Raw genomic sequence first — 22227 nt, 5'->3', positions numbered from 1 at the left:
GAAAACGTGTACATTAAGAACGGCTGTGAGAAATGAGACATTAGTGAGGTCTCCTACAACAGAAACAAATTGATTGCAATTATTTCAGTGCTGACATGTTTTAAGAAAAAAAGGTAAACGTAATCTGAATAAAATAAGCCGACAATTAGAATAATAAAATGATAATAATCAATAATTATAAAAACAAAAACAGCAAGTAGAAAAAGAAATGAACAAGTCGGCTGGGAGAGTTAAAAAATTAAACTGTTTAATTGAACTAGATTTCAGTACAAACAAGACAAAACATGACACGGTGTCGACGTGACGGGTCAGATCACAGTATGATGACCATCGTTCCTAAACAACACATAATATAGACATAACATAGACATAATATAGACATAATATAGACATAACATTGACCTAAATTAGTTATAGACATACAAAAGACATAACATGAAGATGATAGGCTATAGATAAAGACATAACAGAAACATAAAATAGACTTAGATATAAACATAAAATAGATTATAACATAACACATATATAATATAGACATAACATGGACCATTGTTCTCAACTACCACAACCAACTTTGTTTTTGAAACCAAATGTCTGTAGCTTGGTTACCTATGGTTCAAATCCCGATGTAGATCTGAATTTGAGTTGAGTTGTGCTTGCTAGGCGCCATAGGGCAGCACGGCCGCCTTCTCTCAGGTACCCCCCTCCAGCAACATGTTCACAAAGGAGAGTGGGCCACTGCCCACTGAGAATGTTAGTAGAGTGTCTTCCCATCGCTTTCTCTGTCTGCCTCTTCTTCTTTTTTCCTGGTACAGCTCCCTGAAAGAAGGTCTTTGCGAGCCCCGAAAACTTGTGATATGGCCATAGTTTTAGTTTGCGGTTTTTTTTTAGAATAGTTAGCAGGTCATCGTGGGGTCCTATTGCTGAAGAAACCCTGTCTCTAATCTCTTCGTTTGTGATGTAGTCTTTAAATGTAATGCACAGGATCCTTCTGTAGCATCTCAATTCCATTGCTAGGATCCTCCTCTCTAGCTCTGCAGTCAGCGTCCAAGACTCGCAAGCATATAAGAATGTGGCCAGGAGCGCATCAGTCTGACTTTGGTGTTGAGGGCTATGCATTTGTCTTTCCATATTGTTTTGACTTATGCAAGTATTACTCGTCAAGACAGTGTAAAACTATAACTTATTAAACTTCTATCAAGGACCAGGACCCAAGGTGGGAATTTTACACTCGTAGAAACTACAGTACACGCTCATGCTGCATATTATGTTTCAACTTATTTCAAGCAATTGTTTCTTTGTCTGTGTTCCTGAACTTTGTTTCGACATCACGTTTAAATTGGATGGAAAGAGTCTCACGTTATTGATATAGTGTCATCACTCACCAACTGTGACAGCCAATAATAACACACTAAACGTAGTCACTTTCTATATTTAAACTTAAACACAAACAAAAAATATACTTTAAAAAAATCAGTACTTATTTTCAAATAATACATTAAAATAAACATAAAAAATATTACGTCTAACCTTAGTATGGGGGTGGCCATATGCATTTTTTTATCAAATTCACCTCTCCATCCCCACCCTGGCCACGCCACTGTAAAAGGGATGTTACTGACACTCAGTAATTAAAATTTTTTATATAATTATTAGTTCCCCTGAAATCAAGAAATCACTGGGCTTTAATGGTAAATGAAAAAAAAAAATCAGTAATTGACGATCTTTATGAAATTTAACTAAAATGGGATATTACTAAGCAGGAATTTATATGCAAAATTCCAGCTCGGTAGAATTATGAAAAGTTGTCAAAATATATTGTTTACATTAGGAGATAATAGTAAGAACTTAATGAAAGAACAAATCTGGAGATGCAATTAAAATAAAAAAAGACAAAAAAAAAAACCCAGCGTGTTATATAACCTGGTGACCTTATGACCCTTAATGTCAAACAAGCGAGACGTTAATGACAAAGTAATGAAGACAAAGATTAATGTCAAGACACACGAACGAAAACATAATCAATATTGAATTGGCCGCTACAAAAATAACAGGTGAATTGACAGGTGAAGAGTTATCAGTACACAAGCAGAAAACGGCCTTCAGAAAGGTTGTTGGCAAGAATGAACTGAACACAGGAATAAACAAACAAACAAAGATAAAAACAAACAAAAACAAAACAACAAAGAACTAAGTAAAATACCAGTAAACAAAGACAGAAACAAAGAAATTAAAGACGACGTTTGTTAGACGATGCTTGAGGGATGGCTCTACTGCTGACCCCGTCCAGCTAAGCTCTCTTGTCAAATACCACTGGACTGTCATGCCAGTGCTCTGTCACTTTTTGTTTGTCATCTGAAATTAAAGAGAAATGAGAAATCTCAACAAGCGTTTTGCTGCGAGAGGAGACACAGACTAACATATAGGCTTGTGCTCTGATTGGAGGATTGTGTCTCGACTAGATTAAATCACCAAAAGTGTATAATGTCCCGGGGATCTATCGTGAGCTTTTCTTAAATCCGTGTATTACAAAGCTCTTATTTCGTTCTATTTTACATAGATGTTTGAGGCATGATAGATGGACAATGAAAAAATGGAGGATAGAACGAGGGTTTTAGAAAGAAGGAGCGAAGAAAAAAGGAAGAGGAAATGAAGAAAAAGGACGAGACGACAAATGAGGAGAAGAGAGAAAAATAAATAGAAAGTAGGATTAAAAAAAGTAGGATAAAAAAAACCCACAAAAGATACGAATGTAATGTAAATGTTAAGAAATTACGTGTGTAGTTATTAAACCCAGAAAACATGGACTCTTTTCTTTCAACACTGCCCATCTCATTCTCTGTTTTTGTGTCCGTCCGTCTGTCTGTCTGTCAATCCGTTCGTCCATCTCTTTCTCTCTCCCTATCTCTCTTTCTCTATCTCGCTTTCTCTCTCTCTCTCTCTCTCTCTCTATCTATCCATCCATCCATCCATCCATCCACCCATCCATCTATCTATCTATCTATCTATCTATCTATCTATCTATCTATCTATCTATCTATCTATCTATCTATCTATCTATCTATCTATCTATCTATCTATCTATCTATCTATCTATCTATCTATCTGCCAATCTATCTATGATATGTAAGGCTGGTTATTTGTTGTATTAGCTATTAATTGCTTTCAGATATAAAATCGACGATTATCTGTCTTATTAAACGACATAGCACATGTAATGAAATATGTAATAATAATAATTGTGTTATTTTTGTGCAAAAGTATGTAGAACCTCAAGGTTAAGGTCGCTAGATCTGCTTCATTCGTTTCACACTGCCTTCCATCTGCTAACAGGGGAGGTCAACGCCAGATGCTATAATTATATTTAATTGTGTTGGTTTACTGCGGGGGAGGAGGTGGGGGGGGGTAACTAACATTTAAACGTTTAAACAGGTGCAGCCCCTTTCCTAGAGGTCTTTACGTGATGTAAACCAGCTCTACGCGCTTAGTTTTACATTGGAGAAAAAAAAAAGGGGGGGGGCTCAATATTTAAATACTTTTCATTAAGTAGCATCATATCATCAAACACAAATTTACACAGCAATGTCCACTTCTCTCCCCCTTTTTGTATTACAGACGGTGGAGACTGAAAGGGAGCTCCCCCCCCCCCCCCGGACCTGCCAGTATGATCTACGCACTAAATGAACGTACGTAAGACTGAAAACCATTTTAAACCAAAACCTCGACTATAAGACGTAGCAGTTTGTGCGAGTCTATTTCCGTAACCGTCATTGGAAATTGTCGTCTGCTAATTTGTGTTTTTCTTTGGGGCAACTATTTCCCCTACTCTGCGGAGGCTAGCGTATCGACACGACCAGGAGAGCTGTTCAAGAGGTGCTTGAGTCATTACCCACAGTCCACTGCGATGTGGTCAAATTGAGGACAATTATCAGGAAACCACCAGGACTGATTCAGTTGTGTCTTGAAGTGAGCTAGGACCTGGCCGTTGGCTGTGATTTTTTTTTTTCTGTACGGACGCCATGTTTTGAGGAGGTAGACTAATGGATATGTAATGGTAGGGCTCACAAAGGATACGTGGTCGAATCGAGTACAGTCTGTTACTCTACGCTTTTTTTTTTCTTGGGAGTATGTTTGTTACAAACTCCGCATGCTACGCGGGATATTATGACTTTGACTAGTGATGAGTTTTCCTAGGTAGCCCGATATCCAATGACTCTTACAGCTGTTAGTCTACTGGTTTAAAAAACAAAACAAAAAAAAAACAACTACACAATTATTTATTTTAATATATATAGGCATACAAGCAAATGTTTTTATTAAAAAATGGATTTAGGTCGATTAGCTATTTTAATAGCTCCATTCCTACTATTTTTTACATTCACATTTTCTTTTCTTGTAACTATTTTGTTTAATTGTCTGAAATACTTTATGTCAGTGACTATATCAGCGTTAAGCAAATTAAGACCCTCGGGCCGCGGATAATATATGGCCAGTATTTTATAACTGCAACATGTATATATCTGACATTTTACAAAGTCCTACTAAGAAGAGGAAACAACGTCATTTGAGTGAAATAATTCAATTATTGAGACATAGACTTTTTACTTAGTTAATATTCAATCATGGACATATAAAACTACATATAACATATTACTATCTATAACATATAACTATATATAACATATAACTATATTGAAACGATATTATACTGTCCCTGCCACTCCTCCCCCTATTTAGAACGTCGCTCATGCCCTCCCCCCCCCCCCAAAGTCGGACGTTTAAGAAACGTTGCAGCAGTAGAGCAGTGTTTCCCTAAGTACTTGAATAAGTTACTAGTAAGCCAACGGGTGAAGTTCATCTCTCTAAAAAAAAACAAGCAAAGTGTTCCGCTAAATACTCAGAATGTGCGAAGTGTTCCTTTAAGAAAAAAGTTTGAGAAAGAAACACTGCAGTAGAGCATGTAAGATTGTAATGGGCTTGAGTCTGATAAGTTCATCCTCGTGTTTAACAAGACGTCATGTACAGCGCTTGTTCTCAGCAAGACGTCTTGTAGCGGGCTTGTGTTCAGTAGGACGTCTTGAAACAGGCTTGTGTTCAGCAAAACGTCCTGTAACGGGCTTGTGTTTAGTAGGACGTCTTAAAACAGGCTTGTGTTCAGTAGGACGTCTTGAAACAGGCTTGTGTTCAGCAAAACGTCCTGTAACGGGCTTGTGTCCAGCTGGACGTCTTGAAACAGGCTTGTGTTCAGTAGGACGTCTTGAAACAGGCTTGTGTTCAGCAAAACGTCCTGTAACGGGCTTGTGTTCAGTAGGACGTCTTGAAACAGGCTTGTGTTCAGCAAAACGTCCTGTAACGGGCTTGTGTTCAGTAGGACGTCTTGAAACAGGCTTGTGTTCAGCAAAACGTCCTGTAACGGGCTTGTGTTCAGTAGGACGTCTTGAAACAGGCTTGTGTTCAGCAAAACGTCCTGTAACGGGCTTGTGTTCAGCAGGACGTCTTGTATCGGGCTTGTGTTCAGCAAAACGTCCTGTAACGGGCTTGTGTTCAGCAGGACGTCTTGTATCGGGCTTGTGTTCAACAAGACGTCTTGTAGCGTATAACTTTTGTAACGCAAAGCGTGCATGACCTGTTTGATATCTAGCTGAAATCACTTTGTAAAAGTAGTTGTCTGCTTTTGTAAAAGTGTAATTTTTTCCCAATCGGGTCTCACCCCCTAATGGGTGACGCCACTGACAGGTGGGTCTACAAAAACATTTTTCTTGGACATGTTCCCTAATCAATTGAATTATATTATATCTTCTTTGAACGAATGGGACAGACAATGCTTATTAAGATTAGTTTTGTAATCAAGCTTTTGTTTTGTTGAGTTTTTATTACAAAGCTTATATCAACTCAATCTGTCTGTCTGTCTGTCTGATAAAAAGTCTGTACACGATATTACTCCGACACCCAAAATGGGCTCAATCTGAACATTTTCAAAATTATTTCTTTTACCTGACAACACAAGAATCAGTCCAAAAAAATTTAACCAATTCGTTAATTAGCTTTTGGTAATTCATTATTTTGTTTAGTATCTCGAACAAGGGAAAGAAATTTCACTTGACTGAAAAAGTGGTATAAGCTGAATTAGTCCCCATTATAGGTCGTCGTCTGAGATTAAGTAAACACAACTATGAAATACGACGGAACTATAGAAACCCATACATAACTATACAATCTTCTATGTTCATTAGAACACTTCACTAGCAGAGTGGTTAGTATGTCGGCTTGAGCCATTGAGTTCGAATTCAGGTAGTTCCTTTTTTTTTTATATATAAATGCTTTTTTATTGTTATTGGGAAGCGTGGTTGAGAGGCTAAGTACGCTTGAACTTGGCTTGGCTTGGCTACCTATGAAAGGGGCTCGAGGTTCGACACCCGACTCGAGCAGAGTTGTGTTTACTGAGCGTCTTAAGGCAGCACGGAAAACCTACTCCCAGATACCCCCTTCCCCCCACAATGAGATTGAACCATAGTGCATTGAGCATGCTATAAGCATGAAAGTAGCGCTATATAAAAGCAATAATTTATAATAATTTATAGTCTAGATCTATTACGAATTTAATCCAAACTAATGGATACATCTATGCTTTTTTTTAAATTGTATTTTCTTGTTTTTGTTTTATATTTCCTTTTTGTAAAAGAATGTAGCATTCTGCCTAATTATAAGAGTTTTTGTTTCTAATTGTGGACCGAGAAAGTCACGCTATCAATTCAAGTCTGGAGTTGTGTCTCTTGACGGTTCTATGGCTTACTAAAGAAACAGAGGAAGCCATAAGTATGACATATTTGGACTGGGAAGCCTTTAGCAGGAGGGGGCAGGCATGACTGGCCCGGGGCTGAACGTGAAGGTCAAACCTGGGAGACGAGGATTAGTGACGTCACTACCTCCGCTCCATTCATCCCTAGATCTGGGAGGTCAACTTGCTCAAAGGAAAGAGAGCATGTTTTTTAAAAAGAAAAGACTAATAATCAATAGGTCAACATCTATCAAATTGAAAGAAAACTGCAATTCGTAAGTATGTAATATTTGAAATATGTGAAATTAAATAATTGACTGTTTCGGCAAAAGTGTTATTGACAGAATTCGAGCGAGACTTCAATGCTGTCTATTTGGTTATTAAGTAAAGTAAGTTACGCACGGATTGGTAATAGTATGTTTTTACAAAGCTTATATCAACTCACTCTGTCTGTTTGTCTATCTGTTTCCCTCTCTCTGTCTATCTGGTAAAAAAGTCTGCATACGTTATTTCTCCCACACCCACTCTCGGATCAAGTTGAAACTTTGCACAATTATTAATTGACATAGACAAGGCATCAATCAACAACAAAACAAAACAACAACAAAATAGTCAATTAATTACTGGTAACTATTTTGTTTGATACCAATAAAGGAAACTAATCGTTCAGCATTCACGATATGGCTAAATTTGTTGGGTTAAGTCCCCTAAATAATTGCTCATTTTCCCTCACACATTCAACTTGTACATTAATGTTAGACATAGTCTTAAGGGCGGAGTTCTTACCTTTAGATTTGCTTTTTTAAAAGTTTTTAAAATATTTTTATTTATTTAAATATTTTGCTTGTTTTTTTTAAAGGCACGTCTTCCATGCTAAAGCAGGCTCAGTGCGCCCTGGTCCTGTTGGGGGGGGGGGGAGGGGGTATCTGGGAGATGGTTTCCATGGTTCAGTCGCTCAACAAACAACTCAGCTCGAGTAAGGATTTGAATTCGAGACCATTGATAAAGGTGCCACTCAGTCTCACATCCCAAATGTTTTGAGTTCCTACAGTCATCAAGTCCCGCTGCTGTGCAAGATGTTTGAATCAAATGAGAAGCAATGGTTGAGAAGCAATGGTAGAGAAGTAATGGTCGAGAAGCAATGGTCGAGAAGCAATGGTCGAGAAGCAATGGTAGAGAAGCAATGGTCGAGAAGCAATGGTCGAGAAGCAATGGTCGAGAAGCAATGGTAGAGAAGTAATGGTCGAGAAGCAATGGTCGAGAAGCAATGGTAGAGAAGCAATGGTCGAGAAGCAATGGTAGAGAAGCAATGGTAGAGAAGCAATGATAGAGAAGCAAACTACAAAGATGCAAAACCGTTGGGGGTTTGAACTTGAATCCTAGATCAAGTTGGGTATTTATCTGGGATATTCGGGCCTCTATATGACCACAGGGTACTTGGCATTAGTAGGATAAAAACAGATAGTTGTTATGCTGGGATTTAATATACAGCTAAATTCACAGGTCTATCTCCACATCATCTATTCATTTAAGTCGTGGTCTGCCTTTCAGATTTGGTTCAATTGTAAAATTAAAACCTGAATGTAACGTTAAGACAGTATTCCACAATTAAATTGCTACTACCTATTTTTTCTTTGTACAATTCGATGTGCCTAAACAAATGAAGTCGGGGGCATGTTGAAGGTAACTGTGACAGGTGGGGAAATGTGACGTGTGTTTGGCACGTTTTATGTCTAGGGGATGATTATTTTTAATGCTATCACACCCCCACTTATCAGCATATGAATCGGGAGCAGACACGCAACGAGACAAAGCAATGAAAGATAGATACAAAAGTTAAAATATTAAGAATATTTATTTACATAAATATACATATAAGAATAAAAAGGGGGAGGGTTTGCATCTATCTCTAGTATATTCTATGTTTAATCATCACTCTTGCACCTAATGAGAGTATGTCACTTTGTCCTCTGACTTAGCTGGTATTCCTGTTGATGTCGCAGCTGGCTGTGTCCTGGCTTGAGGTTCTGCAACTGGAGGTGGCGCTCTAGCGGATAGAGGGACGCCGGTGATATAGTTCTTGTGGAGTTTCAATCCCAAAATCTAATATCTGTAGTGGGCACAGTAGGGCGGGTGGCCGGCTACCGTGGGCACAAGGTTACTGCGGGCAGAGCTGATCTGCCGTGGGCAGCGTAGTTGACAGGATATGTCCAGTGAGTTGCAGGGGGTTGGCGTAGCTATGACGTCTCACACAGATCTGAATCTATAGGGACGCCGCACCTAATAGCTTGACAGGTGGGCTGTCGAATAGGCGGGCAATGCCGATAGCGCCAAGTGGTAGAGTTGATTAGATCTCAGTAGGCAAGTGCAGTGCTGAATAGCACTAAGCACAGATGCAGGTAAATAGATCGTTGATCCAATAAATAAGTGGGCAAATAGGCAATAGGTGATTCTTGGTAGCAACTAGGCAAGTGCAGCGCTGATTAGCACTAAGCACCTAGATAGGCCAGTAGGCAAATAGGCAGGTAAGTAATCCGATAAATAGACAGACACCTGAGGGAGGCACCAGGTATTCCTCTAGGAGTGAGAATAAGTGATATAGTCCAGACTCGATCGACAGCGATAGAGGAGTGAAAGGGTCTGGCTTGATTTGAATCTACTTATATATGCCTGGGAAATGTGGGCGGACACAGGAAACGTCCTAGGCTAAGAATTAGCTTACACGTGGGTGGATTTGACTCGAGGTGGGAGCCGCACCTTGGAATATCACGCGGTGTGTTGACCAGGGTAATCTCTTAGATCAAAGAGAGACGTGAGAGAAAGGGGGGGGGGGAGAAGGATTAGCTTGCATTCAAACCAAGGTGGTGTCAACCGCGACCGTCCTGCAGACATCCGGCGGGCAAGACAAAAGAGATTGTGTGTTTACCTTTCCCCGATCAAGGGCAGATAAATGAAAGGACGCGCCTTAGCTATCTCCAAGGTGGTCATCTAAGTCTAGCCTGGAGCGGAAAAGGTGGTGCGGGTGAATGATTTAGGGGAAGGATGGACAAATAATTAAAAATAAAATAAACAAATAATGAAAAATAATAATTAATGCTGTGATAATTTTGAGTGACTCTGACAGCGAGTTTTTGACTTGTCACAGTAACAAAGAATGCAGATAATGAAATATTCTTGCAGCTTCTGATTGAACGTTTTCTCCTCAATATGATGTATATTTTTTTGAGCGAGCAAGGATCATTCTTTGATCCTTGAATTTCATCTAATCAATCAAACATATGGTGTATTCTTATCCTGGAAGCCGGAATCATCCATCGGTCCTAGAGTTGGAACTTTTCACCACTCAATTTCAATTGTTTTAACTGCAGAAGCAACGGGGAAAACTAAGTCAAAATGTTTCCCATGTTTCTGAGGATGTTTCCACATTTCTCTAAGGATATTGTTAGTTAACAATGCAATTGAAGTTTTTAATGTTTGAAGTTCTCAGATTCTTTTTTTTAGCCCTAGACTTGACTTAGATCCTCCTGCACCCTTCAGCGCATTGGGCGGCAGGGTGTTCCACAAGGATCTGTCACTGCAATGCCTGAAGCCTCCTCCCACCTGGTGTCCACTGCTCTGGGGTCCTCCATGAAAGTGTGGCGCCAAGCTATACGAGGACGTCCCTGTTTGCGCTTTCCTCGTATTGGCCTCCATGTAATTGCTCCCCTTGGTATGTGTAATTCATTCTATCCGAGGACATGTGCCGCCTACCTCGGAAGGAAAATATTGTCATCACTAAAGCCTTTGTAAGGTTCCAGATTTAGGAATTTGGAAAGAATATTAATTTGAAAAAAAAAATAATTGGGGCGTCTTTATGACCACAGGGTACCTGGCATTTAAAAAAAAAAAAAGTTTACCGGGATGAGTTACCACCCTGCTGGATTTACTAAAATAAATAAAGAAAAAACAAGAAAAAAAAAGGAGGTGGAGTTTCACAGAAGATCTTAGGGTATCTTTTAAAAAAAAAAAACCTAACCCTAACCCAAAACTAGTTTAATTCGATACTGAACCCCCTTCTCCCCCACTTAGGAGAATAATATTCATTAATTGACTAAAAAAAATACCAGATTTGATAATTATTTTTCTAGATCCGAGTCTGGTTTACAATTTCTTTCATACTCTTTTTTTCTTCCTTTTATTTTATCGAATTTTAGGGAAAAGAACAATACACATTTCTTTCTTCGTTTTTTGTTTCCTTTCTAAAAGATTCAGTTTTATTTTTTGAAAAAACAAATTCTTCCATTGATTTGAAACAGGAAACCTGATCCAGTTAGTGAAGTCAGGGAAGGACATTTTTTTTAATGGCGTCATTAAGCAGAAGATCAAGCGCCATATTGTCCTGTACACTCCTTGCCAAACATTACTTTCATGCCTCCTCGCTCTCTGGCCGGAAGTGCTGCGGGTTAGAAACGCGAGCAGACGTGGCTTGTGCCATTGATTCCCGCCAAAAATCTGCCCAAGCTTTATGGCATTTAGCAGTTGATGACTTGATGTTCTTTCTTTTTTTCTCTTTACGTAGGCTCCCTATCATTATTATCATTATTATTTTGAATGTTAATACGACACAAAAAAAGAGAAAATAACAACCTTAGGCAATAATGTTTCAGAATACAAATTTGAGCAATTGAAATTGATATATCTTTTTTTTTAGTGAGTAGACTTTAAAGTGCAAAACAAAAAAAAAAAAAACACAAAAAAAAAACAAAAAAAAAACGCGTGCGCACGCGCCCGAGTCTGGTCAACATAACCAGTGCGTAAATATTTGAAGCGAGTGTTGGGTTGGGTGGATAAGATTTATATATATATAACACTATATAACTATAACTATAGATTTACCAGAAGGCGCGGTGGCTGAGCGGTAAAGCGCTTGGCGGGGGTCCCGGGTTCGAATCCTGGTAAAGACTGGGATTTTTCATTTCGGGATCTTTGGGCGCCTTTGCGTCCACCCATCTAAAATGGGTACCTGACGTTAGTTGGGGAAATGTAAAGGTGTTTGGTCGTTGAGCTTGCCACATGACTCCCTCGCTAACCGCAGGCCACAGAAACAGATGACCTTCACATTATCTGCCCTATAGATCACAAGGTCTGAAAGGGGAACTTTACTTTTAGATTTACCAACGCACTTTACTTAAACAAAAGAAGAAAAAAAAAGACCGCTATTACCATTCAATAAGTTGTTGTTGGGGGGCGGGGAGGCTGGGGGAGTGGTCAGTGTTATGGAGTGTGTGTGTGTGTGTTTGCTTTTACTGATGTAGCCATGAGTAACATTTTTTTTGCAGATAATGTGCTTGTAATTAGCTGATTCGATTCTGATGTGACCACGGGGGAGGGGGGGGGGTAGGTCCCATCGCAGTTGAGGTTAATAATAGAGGAGCAAAGGTTGGAGAACACATCGGACGAGGGACAGCACAAGACGTGTGGACGTGTAGTTTTTAGAGAGACTCGTATTTCTTTACATTGTCCAAGGCGCTGTTTCACTTGTGTGTCTATCTACAGTTACATTGTAGTTTCGGGTATGTACTGTATGTCACTTACGATAAAAGGTTTCGTTCATTTTATGTTTTAAAATAATTGTTCACATTTAGTTCAAGGTTAGCATTAAATGAATACACCTACATAGGTTTCTTCTTCTTCTTCTTCTAGCCAGCTTTTTGCTGCTGGGCTGTCAGCTCTTTTGCAGACTGTGCCAAGGAAAAATAATGTGCTGTTTAGATGGACTAGCTTTTTGGAACTAAAATCAGAACGACTGTGTCCCGACAGTCAGTTAATCAAAATGAAGTTAGTAAATGCTAGAGTAATTGCACTTAAGTGTACTCGTACATTTGTTAGGCACTTAGTTTACTTTATGAAACACTTTGTACTAGACATACTTTGAACACAAAATTTTAGTGACGACATAGGCATTGGGTTAGAGATTATAGTTGTAGACTTTTAGGGCATTTACTGATAGGCTCTTGAAGGGATAACATCGCTTTTAGTTTCTGACTTGACTATGACTTATTTTGTATTAAAGTTCGTTATTCCATTTCATCACGAGTGAACTTAGTTACTGGGCACTGACCCTTTCCTTCTTTGTTTATGACGGTGTTTGTTTTAGTAATAGAACTCGCATCTGTAATAACCATACAAAATACCAAATCATCTAGAATTATTATCAAGGTATTGTAGAAATACATCAAGCCCATCTCATACACACATCCTTTACACATTTCAACTTTGGGGAGACGCTTCCTTTGAAGACGAGGCCCTGGGCAACTGCAATGTCTGCAACTGTCGCAAGTCCGGCCCTGTTAATCATACATTTAAGTTGACGAATAAAAGATGTCTCTGCCCGCGTAGATTTAATGGATAGCTATCACGGCTTTGGATCCAATGGAATATAAATGTGTTAGTAAGTCTACTGAACGTGGAAGTAGAAAGCACTCACTGATGATTGGTCCACTTTGAATCAATCACTTGATTCGTTTTTCTTCCTCTTGCAGTAACTAGTTTAAAATAAGCAGTTCAATCGATGATATCCGCCCTTTCTTGAGTGGGTCGAAACATCAAATGTGTGGAGCCAGTGTCGGAGATCGATACTCTTGATACTAATTATCCCCCCCCCCCCAACCCCTTTCCTTTTACCGCTCAACCTTTGATAAATCAGTGGACAAACTGTTTTTTTTTAATTCCTTGATACTGGGATCTACACGAAACATAAGAGTGTTGATAGACGAATGTATTCATAAAGCTAGAACCAAGATTTGTCATCCATGCAAAATATTGAGTAATCTTTTTGAAAAAAAGAGAAAAAGCACGAAAAAACAACAACAACTAAACAACAGAGATAAATAAATCCAAACAAAAGAGATAAAGATATCCAAACAAAAGAGATAAAGGTATCCAAAATAAGAGAGATAATTATAGCCAAAACAAGAAAGATAAAGATATCCAAACAAGAGAGATAAAATATCCAAAATAAGAGAGATAATGATATCCAAAACAAGAGAGATAATAATATCCAAAACAAGGCAGATAAATATATCCAAAATAAGAGAGATATAGATATCCAAACAAGAGAGATAAAGATATCCAAAATAAGAGATAAGTATAAGGATATTCCCCAAAAAAGAAATAAAGATACCCAAACAAGAGAGATAAAGATATCCAAAATAAGAGATAAGTATATCCAAAAAAAGAGATAAAGATATCCAAACAAGAGAGATAAAGATATCCAAAATAAAAGAGATAATGATATCCAAACAAGAGAGATAAAGAAAACCAAAATAAGAGAGATAATGATATAAAAAAAACCAAGAAAGATAAAGATATTCAAAATAAGAGAGATATAGATATCTAAATAAGAGAGATAAAGATATCCAATCAAGAGAGATAAAGATATCTAAATAAGAAAAACAAAGATATCCAAATAAGAGAGATAAAGACATCCGATCAAGAGATATAAAGACATCTAAAGAAGAGAGATAGACTTAATGTTAACAGAATTAAATAGTTGGTTTTTGTATCATCTGGAAAAATATCTCCGGCATCAATTGTGTACAATTTAAAAAATTCGAATAAAAATCAACTTGATCCCCACAACTGTTTAATATGTTTATTAGGTACTATTCTATGACGACCTAAACCAAAGATTCGAGAACACATATTCCAAATTTATATCCAGCATTATGACCAAATAATGGGTCATTATTAATATTTGTGATTTTGTTGTGAAATTATTTGGTACAATGTGGATTCGTTACTGTAATGAAGTTAATTAACCTCATCACTAATAAAAGAAACCGACTAGAAATCTGTGCTCGTTTTGACGCGCATAAATACACTGAAACATCTCATCAATTTCATCAGTCATTCATTTTTTTTAAAACTTAATTTTAAACACAAAATTCTAATCTCAATTAACACTCCTTCAATTTTTTTTTTAAGGTTTGCAATATAATTTTTATACTTGTTTCAGTTTTGACTATATAAAATGTCTCGTGTCGAAAAAGTTTGAGAACCTCTGATTTAGACTTAATAACCACCCCCTTACATCATTACAATACCAATGAAACAAAAGTTTATCTTTTGGTCCAAGAGTAAAAGTAACTTACCTAACACTGAAACAAACATTTATCCTTAAAAGGTCCTAAAATAAAAGGAACTTACCTAACACTGAAACAAAAGACTGTCCTTGCTGATCTAACAACCGACAGCGACTCATCACGCAGGTGTAGAAGCCATGACACGAGCACTCACTGTCAGAGGTGCACACTCTTGACGTTATATCCGAGCATCCAGTCTGAAATATACAGAACAGATCAAAGCAATATGGCTTCGTAATAGCATTTTATGTTCTTATCTTATATATTACAGACGTTACATTAAAAAAGATAATTACGTCCTACGCATTTCATGTGTTAATCTATTCATGCATGTTAATAAATGACTTAAACTCTGCCAAGTCGTTGAATGTATGTATGTATGTATGTATGTATGTATGTATGTATGTATGTATGTATGTATGTATGTATGTATGTATGTATGTATGTATGTAAGTATGTATGTATGTATGTATGTATGTATGTAGGTAGGTAGGTAGGTAGGTAGGTAGGTAGGTATGTATGTATGTATGTATGTCTCACATAGAAATCAAAACCGTTTGACCAATCTTGATAGAACTGGACAAAAATGTTCCTTAGATCATGGCGTGAACCGTAGTATATGTTTAATGTCCCTACCACAACCGCAGGGCCCTAAAAACAGATAAAAAGTACATAATTGTCACTCTATTAAAATAAGAATCTATTAATAAATTCGGGTAAATCCGTTTCCTCAGTATTTTATATTTGATATGAATGTATTGGCTTAACGGGTAAACTCATTTTCTCTAAACTACTTTTATTTCCGTGGCGAAAGAGAAAAACTTGCCAAGTTTGACATTCACTAGATTAGTAATACTTATATAGGCCTACAAACTAAGGCCGCAGGCCGCGGGTAATATCCGTCTAGTACAAAATATATATATATAAAAAAGTGTCCAACACAATAGCATAAGCTAAGTGGATTAAACTAATACTGAGCTTGTGACGTGATGAGAAAAAATATACTAATTATGACGTCATTCTATGATGACGTCTCATTTGGACCAGAGTTAGTAAACATTGTAAAAGAGACGCACCCGAAGAGACGAAAGGACAAAGAGTTTGTTTAATATTATTTTTTTTCTTTACAAATCCACTTGGGGCATTCAGTATCGTGATTTTGACTCATCTATTGTTCAATTTTCTTTATTCATTCGGAAGTACAGATATATGAGGACACGGGATCTAATATGTTCAACTCTAAATAACTAATGAAAGTTAGATTTTAGAAAAAAAAATGAAGCATTTATTACCCAGCAGGGCCCGCTTTAGGCATAGGCCAACTTAGGTAACCGCCTGGGACCTCCAAATTGGTGGGAGCCTCGCATAGGACTAACACAAACTATCGTGTACAAAATTTGAAATCCGGATTAGATCTCAAAACTAAAGCACTTTGACTCTATCTTTACGAGTCTAACTTTGTCTTTGGTATGGAAATTGAGATATATGAATCTCAGTAATTTGTCGATGTAGATATAGACGGACAGGTTTTCAATAATTTTACGTTTTCGCTGTTTTTTTTTTATATTTTTTTTTTAAATTTTATTTGGGGCCACTAAAGTCTAGGCCTAGGGCTTCCATCTATCCAAGGGCGGCCCCAGTATCCTCCCCTCTTTTTCTCTCCAGCTAATTATCAGGTTGAAGTTGAGGGAATTCGGGGCTGTCTCGGTTGTCATCAGTCGGAAGCTCAGGAAGTGAACGAACGTGTTAAACTTCTGTTTAAAAGCCAAGCGCCTTACCACTCAGCCACCCTGTTACGCGGGTGCAAGGTATTTGTATCAAGGTTTGTTTGTTTTTAAAAATACATTAAGTATTTTTTTTTATATATAAAAAAAAAAAGATAAACAAAAAATAAAAATTGAATTAAAAAAAAATTACTTCATAACATTATAAACAACGCCCTAATTGACATCATAAACAACGCCCTAATTGACATCATAAACAACGCCCTAATTGACATCATAAACAACGCCCTAATTGACATCATAAACAACGCCCTAATTGACATCATAAACAACGCCTTAATTGACATCATTAAGAAAGCACTAATTGACATCACAAACAAAGCACTAATTGACATCATAAACAAAGCACTAATTGACATCACAAACAAAGCACTAATTGACATCATAAACAAAAAAACTATTTGCAACCATAAATACCACACTTATTTGCACCATAAAGGACGCGATAATTTACATTACTAAAAACATACAAATTTACAATACAATCAATGCAATAATTTACACGATAAAGAAGACACAAATTTAAATCATAAACAATGCAATAATTTAGATCATAAACAACACAATAATTTACACCATGAACAGCATACAAATTTACCCAATTTTAGCCAATAAAGAAAGCAGTAACGTAGGTCATAAACAATCCACTAATTTACACGATAAACAACACAATAATTTACACCATAAACAACACAATAATTTACACCATAAACAATGCAATAATTTACACCATAAACAATGCAATAATTTACACCGTAAATAACATATTAATTTACACCATAAACAGCACTAATTTACCCCAGAAAAATACTTATTTACACCATAAACAATACAATAATTTACACCGTAACAACACAAAGATTTGCTTTTTCATCCTCTCAAATGTACTGTGTGAAAAGACAACACAACAGGTGACAGCGTGAGTGTAACAGGTAACATCGTGAGTGTATCACAGGAAAGGTGGTAAGACTTGCAGCTTAAGGACGCTGGGGGAGGTGGTGGGGATGTATCTACAATGTTTCTATACCTGACTACATGTACAGGAGCTTTGAGACACTACGCAGAACAGTCTTTTTTTGCCAGAACATAGCGGTGGTATAGTAGAGTGTGACTGTTATTTCACTGCTTATTTGTTTCTATAACCCCAGCATAATATAGTTTGAAAAAGACTGTTCACTGATTTGAATAAGTTCTAAACATTCAGTACCAACATATAAGATATTTATTTTTCAATTCGACATTTCTCGTCCTGAATTCAATGTATAAACTGAAACTGAAATGTCCACTCTTGATTCTTGTCTTGATTAACAAAGGGAAACAAAAAAAGTAACATCACATCGACCATTTCTTTTTACGAAATACGAAATTTGAGATTTTCCCATTGAAAATAATTAATTGTAAAATTTAATCTGACAACCTGGCTGAGGGCGAAAAGTTTCGTAGTCTATTTTTTTTTTTGGTTTGTCTTTGAGACTTCAGTTTTTGTACAACACACAAACACACACACCACACACACACACACACCACAGACACAAAACACACACACACACAGAGTGATTCCTATTGGTTACTTTTATATTCCCTTTGTTCTTTGTTGCTTTACCGCTTCATTCCAGTTCAATCCAGTTTGAATCTAAGATTGATAGCAACGGCGCTATATGGAGTGATGTCACCCAGTGCGGCGATCAGAGACTCTCTTGTATGTAAATTAAACTATCACCTTCGGGTAGCGGCCCTTGCTTATAAAGAGCAAGACAAGAACACGCGCCAACAAGAAGATCTCAGATAAAACAATGGTGCAAGGAACAATGAATGAGTTATAGTATGAGTTATAGTATTAAAATTAAAGTTCTTTCAGACCTTAACATTTATGGGACATGAATTAAAGGTCATCTGTTTCACAGTTTCTGTGGCCTACGGTTATCGAGGGTGTCATGTGATCAGGACAACGACCAGCCGCCTTTGCTTTTCCCCAACTAATGCCAGGTACCCATTAGGGTGGACTCAGAGGCGCCCTTAAGATCCGGAAAATAAAAATCCCAGTTTTCACCAGGATTCCAACCTCATGCAAGGGGAATACTGTAGTCGTGCTTGCTTCAACAGTTTCATTGTTTTTATTTACAAGAATAATTCCTGTTCTAAAAGCGATGAATATCTTCATAATTTAAAATCCCGTATTTCTAAGAATGCTCCATATAATACATAAAGAAGGATGAATTCTTGAAGCTCCTGCACGTGGATAAGAAAAAGCTTCAAAAAGCTGCATCCAGCTTTGAAATGTAAAATGCCAAAAAATAAAAATAAATGAATAATTACATTTGATCTACAGCACATAGACAAGCCGCACGACAAAATCTAAGAGTCATGATTCTCATATGTCCGTCTCACTATTCGACATACCCCACCCCCTTTTATTTTTCCTTTTTTCCCTCTAGAAAAAGAAACATAGAAAACATGGGCAAAAGATCACGTGACCTTTAAACAACCAATCCCGAAGGGCAAAATGGCGACATAGATTTAAAAGAGAAAAAAATGCGAAGAGAGACGGACATCAAGGCGTTGGTTCAAATACACTTCTAGGAGAACAGAGAAGTTGTGAAAGATTCAACATTGGTGTCCCTCAGACCCAAAGACTGACTTGGTAACAAGATAAATGATAAAAAAGAAAATTGAACAGATCTTTGATATTCTTAAGCTGTGTCCCTCGTGTACTTTCCTTGACTTGGTACTTAAGTAGAATAGAAAGCTTCTTACATGCTAGGAAAGGAGGGGGGGGGGAAACATTTATTCAATAGGAAACATTCTGTCTGATTTACGTTTACATAAGTGTGACCTTAAAAGTGTCAGTTGAGAAGTGTGAGCTTAGAAGTGTGAGTTTAGAACTGTGAGCTTAGAAGTGTCAGTTGATAAGTGTGACCTTAGAAGTGTGAGCTTAGTAGTGTGAGTTTAGACTTGTGACCTTAGAAGTGTGAGCTTAGAAGTGCGTATTTAGACTTGTAACCTTAGAACTTTAGAAGTGTGAGTTTAGAAGTGCGTATTTAGACTTGTGACCTTAGAACTTTAGAAGTGTGAGTTTAGAAGTGCGTATTTAGACTTGTGACCTTAGAAGTGTAAGTTTAGAAGTGCGTGTTTAGACTTGTGACCTTAGAAGTGTGAGTTTAGAAGTGGATGTTTAGACTTGTGACCTTAGAAGTGTGAGTTTAGAAGTGCATGTTTAGACTTGTGACCTTAGAAGTTTGAGTTTAGAAGTGCATGTTTAGACTTGTGACCTTAGAAGTGTGAGTTTAGAAGTGCATGTTTAGACTTGTGACCTTAGAAGTGTGAGTTTAGAAGTGCATGTTTAGACTTGTGACCTTAGAAGTGTGAGTTTAGAAGTGGAGGTTTGGAAGAGAGTGTTTAGAAGTCAGTGTATAGAAGTGCGCTCGTTTAGAATTGAGTATTTAGAAGTGGGCATTTAGAAGTGACTGTTTGGAAGTGCATCTTTAAAAGTGCATGTTTTTAGAAGTGGGTGTTTAGAAGTTTTGTTTAGAAGAGCGCGAACGATGCATTAAAGACATATTGAAAGTGAATATCATGTTAGTTCTTCTTTTCATCTGTTTTTTTTTAAACCTTTGCTTTTCCGGTATTTCGACTAAAATATATTTTAAGATTTAAATTTAGCACTAAAGAATTACAATATGAAATACAAAGGAAAATTGATGAACAGAAATTTAAACAATGGATTTTTGTTGCCACGAGGCATTTATAATTAACAAACCAACAAAAACAAGAAGAAACAAGAAGACAAAGTTAGCTTACAGATCTAGTTAGGATTTATCTTCAAATAATGGTGGTGTTGTTTTGTTTTGTTTTGGCTATCCTATCAGAATAAAAAGACAATACACTTGTCAAAAGAATGAGCGGAAAATCGAAAATAGGACACAGGTTAAAGATAGGTGTGAGTGCACAATTGAGGGGGAGGGGTGTTTACGGAAAATGTGTGTGTGTGTGTTTATCTCCATCTCATTTTATTTAGAGAATAATGTTAATGTAATTATAAAGAGCTGTAAAAGGGACACAATGCAGGCTCAAGACGCTAGGAGAGGAAAACAATAGCAGAGTTAAAATTGGCAAACTAATCTAAATCAGTTTCCACATGTATGTTTTAATGACCATTTTGAAAGGATACATTTGCTCGATGTGAGCTCTCAAGAGGAACGAACGAGTTTCAACATTTTGTCCCGTGAACTGAAAAGGCCAGTAACCTTGAAGTTTTTTTTTAAGGGAACAGCTATACGATAACGATTCCATGGAGCGCGGGGATCTCTTAGGGACCTATGAAGTGGCCAGTTCCCTAGCCCCAAGTGCATTTTGTAATTAAAGATGCACTAATGATATAGTTCACTCACATTGTAATTAATTCTTGGACTTGCAAATGTAGTAAAAGCAGAACAGCAGAAGCAGAGTTGTACATCCATTGGAGAAGAACTGTCCGTGCAAGCATTATCCTGAACTCTCTGCAGCTTTTTGAGTTGATTTTTTTTTTTGTCAGGTAGAACAGCTTGTATAATGTCCCAAAGTACACCTTTAAGTAGCCAATAGTTTTTGATGGTGCTTGGTGGTGCTAATGGTGCTAGACGGTACCAATCTTGATTGTGTGTGGCTTGAAAATAAGTTTGTTTTTATTCTGAAGACTTGGGATTTTGCTACTATTCGTCCTAATGAAGTGATCAGTGGTACCTCTGTTATAGGAAGTATTCAAATGAAAGGAGAAAACATCAATGAGCTCACTGCTCTCTGGGCTGTTCATTTCTGCCGTTCTTTAAAGCCCCACTAATGTTTCCTCTATAAAATAAATTACTATGAACATAAATCGCATTTCGACAAGACAATTACCGGATCAATTAGCCAGTGACTTTCAGAAGCCCGGTGGCAGAGGGGTAAGGCGCTTGGCTTCTGAACCTGGAATTTCGGGTTCGAAGCTAGGTGAAGACTCAGATTTTTAAGTTCGGTATCCTCGGGGCGCCCCGGAGTCCAGCCAGCTCTAACGGATACCTGACATTAGTGGTGGGAAAGTAAAAGCGTTTGGCTGTTGTGATGGCCACATGGCACCGTTAACAATGGCCCACATAAATAGATGACATTTACATAATCTGCCCAATAGATAGCAAAGTCTGAAAAGGAAACTTTACTGTCAGATTAAGTGATTGTGTGGCTCAGTGTGTAAAAGCAATGTCAAGATGCAGTTCGGATTAAAGATGCTCCTATCCAAACCCGGATAGTTTACTGGAAGTCTATTCTAATCATATCGCCAATGAAACATTTTTACTGTTTCTCCCTGACATACAAAATCTGTTTGACACTGAATTGGGAGTTGTTCTTTATTAAAGGGATTGTTGTTCTTTGTTTAAAGACAACAAATAAACAGAAAGAATTTAAAACACTTTTTTTTTTGTTTTCATTATCAATTTAAATTTTTCTGAATTGGCAGCATTTTTTTTTAGCGCTGATTTGTATGCAAACATTGAACAGTTTTCTGTTATTTCCCCTTGCCACAGTATTT

At 37.3% G+C, this 22227-nt stretch overlaps 1 protein-coding gene across 5 annotated transcripts in view; it reads right to left on the bottom strand.

Moving 5' to 3' along the window:
- Positions 1 to 224: 224 nt before the first annotated feature.
- The window catches only part of LOC129926077 (uncharacterized), a 47075-nt gene continuing 25072 nt past the window's right edge, over positions 225 to 22227 (bottom strand). For all 5 annotated transcript variants that reach the window (XM_056028072.1, XM_056028074.1, XM_056028071.1 and 2 more), the window contains exons 3-4: positions 14966 to 15098; positions 225 to 2355 (exon numbers count right to left, since the gene is read on the bottom strand). In XM_056028072.1, coding sequence (XP_055884047.1) covers positions 2291 to 2355; positions 14966 to 15098 — 198 coding nt within the window. In that variant the 3' untranslated portion in view covers positions 225 to 2290. The remainder of the gene's footprint in view (positions 2356 to 14965; positions 15099 to 22227) is intronic.

The sequence above is a fragment of the Biomphalaria glabrata genome, chromosome 4, assembly GCF_947242115.1.
Source record: "Biomphalaria glabrata chromosome 4, xgBioGlab47.1, whole genome shotgun sequence".
Taxonomy (NCBI): domain Eukaryota; kingdom Metazoa; phylum Mollusca; class Gastropoda; family Planorbidae; genus Biomphalaria; species Biomphalaria glabrata.
The sequence above is the reverse complement of the archived record's forward strand: the minus strand, read 5'-3'. Positions and strand labels throughout refer to the sequence as shown.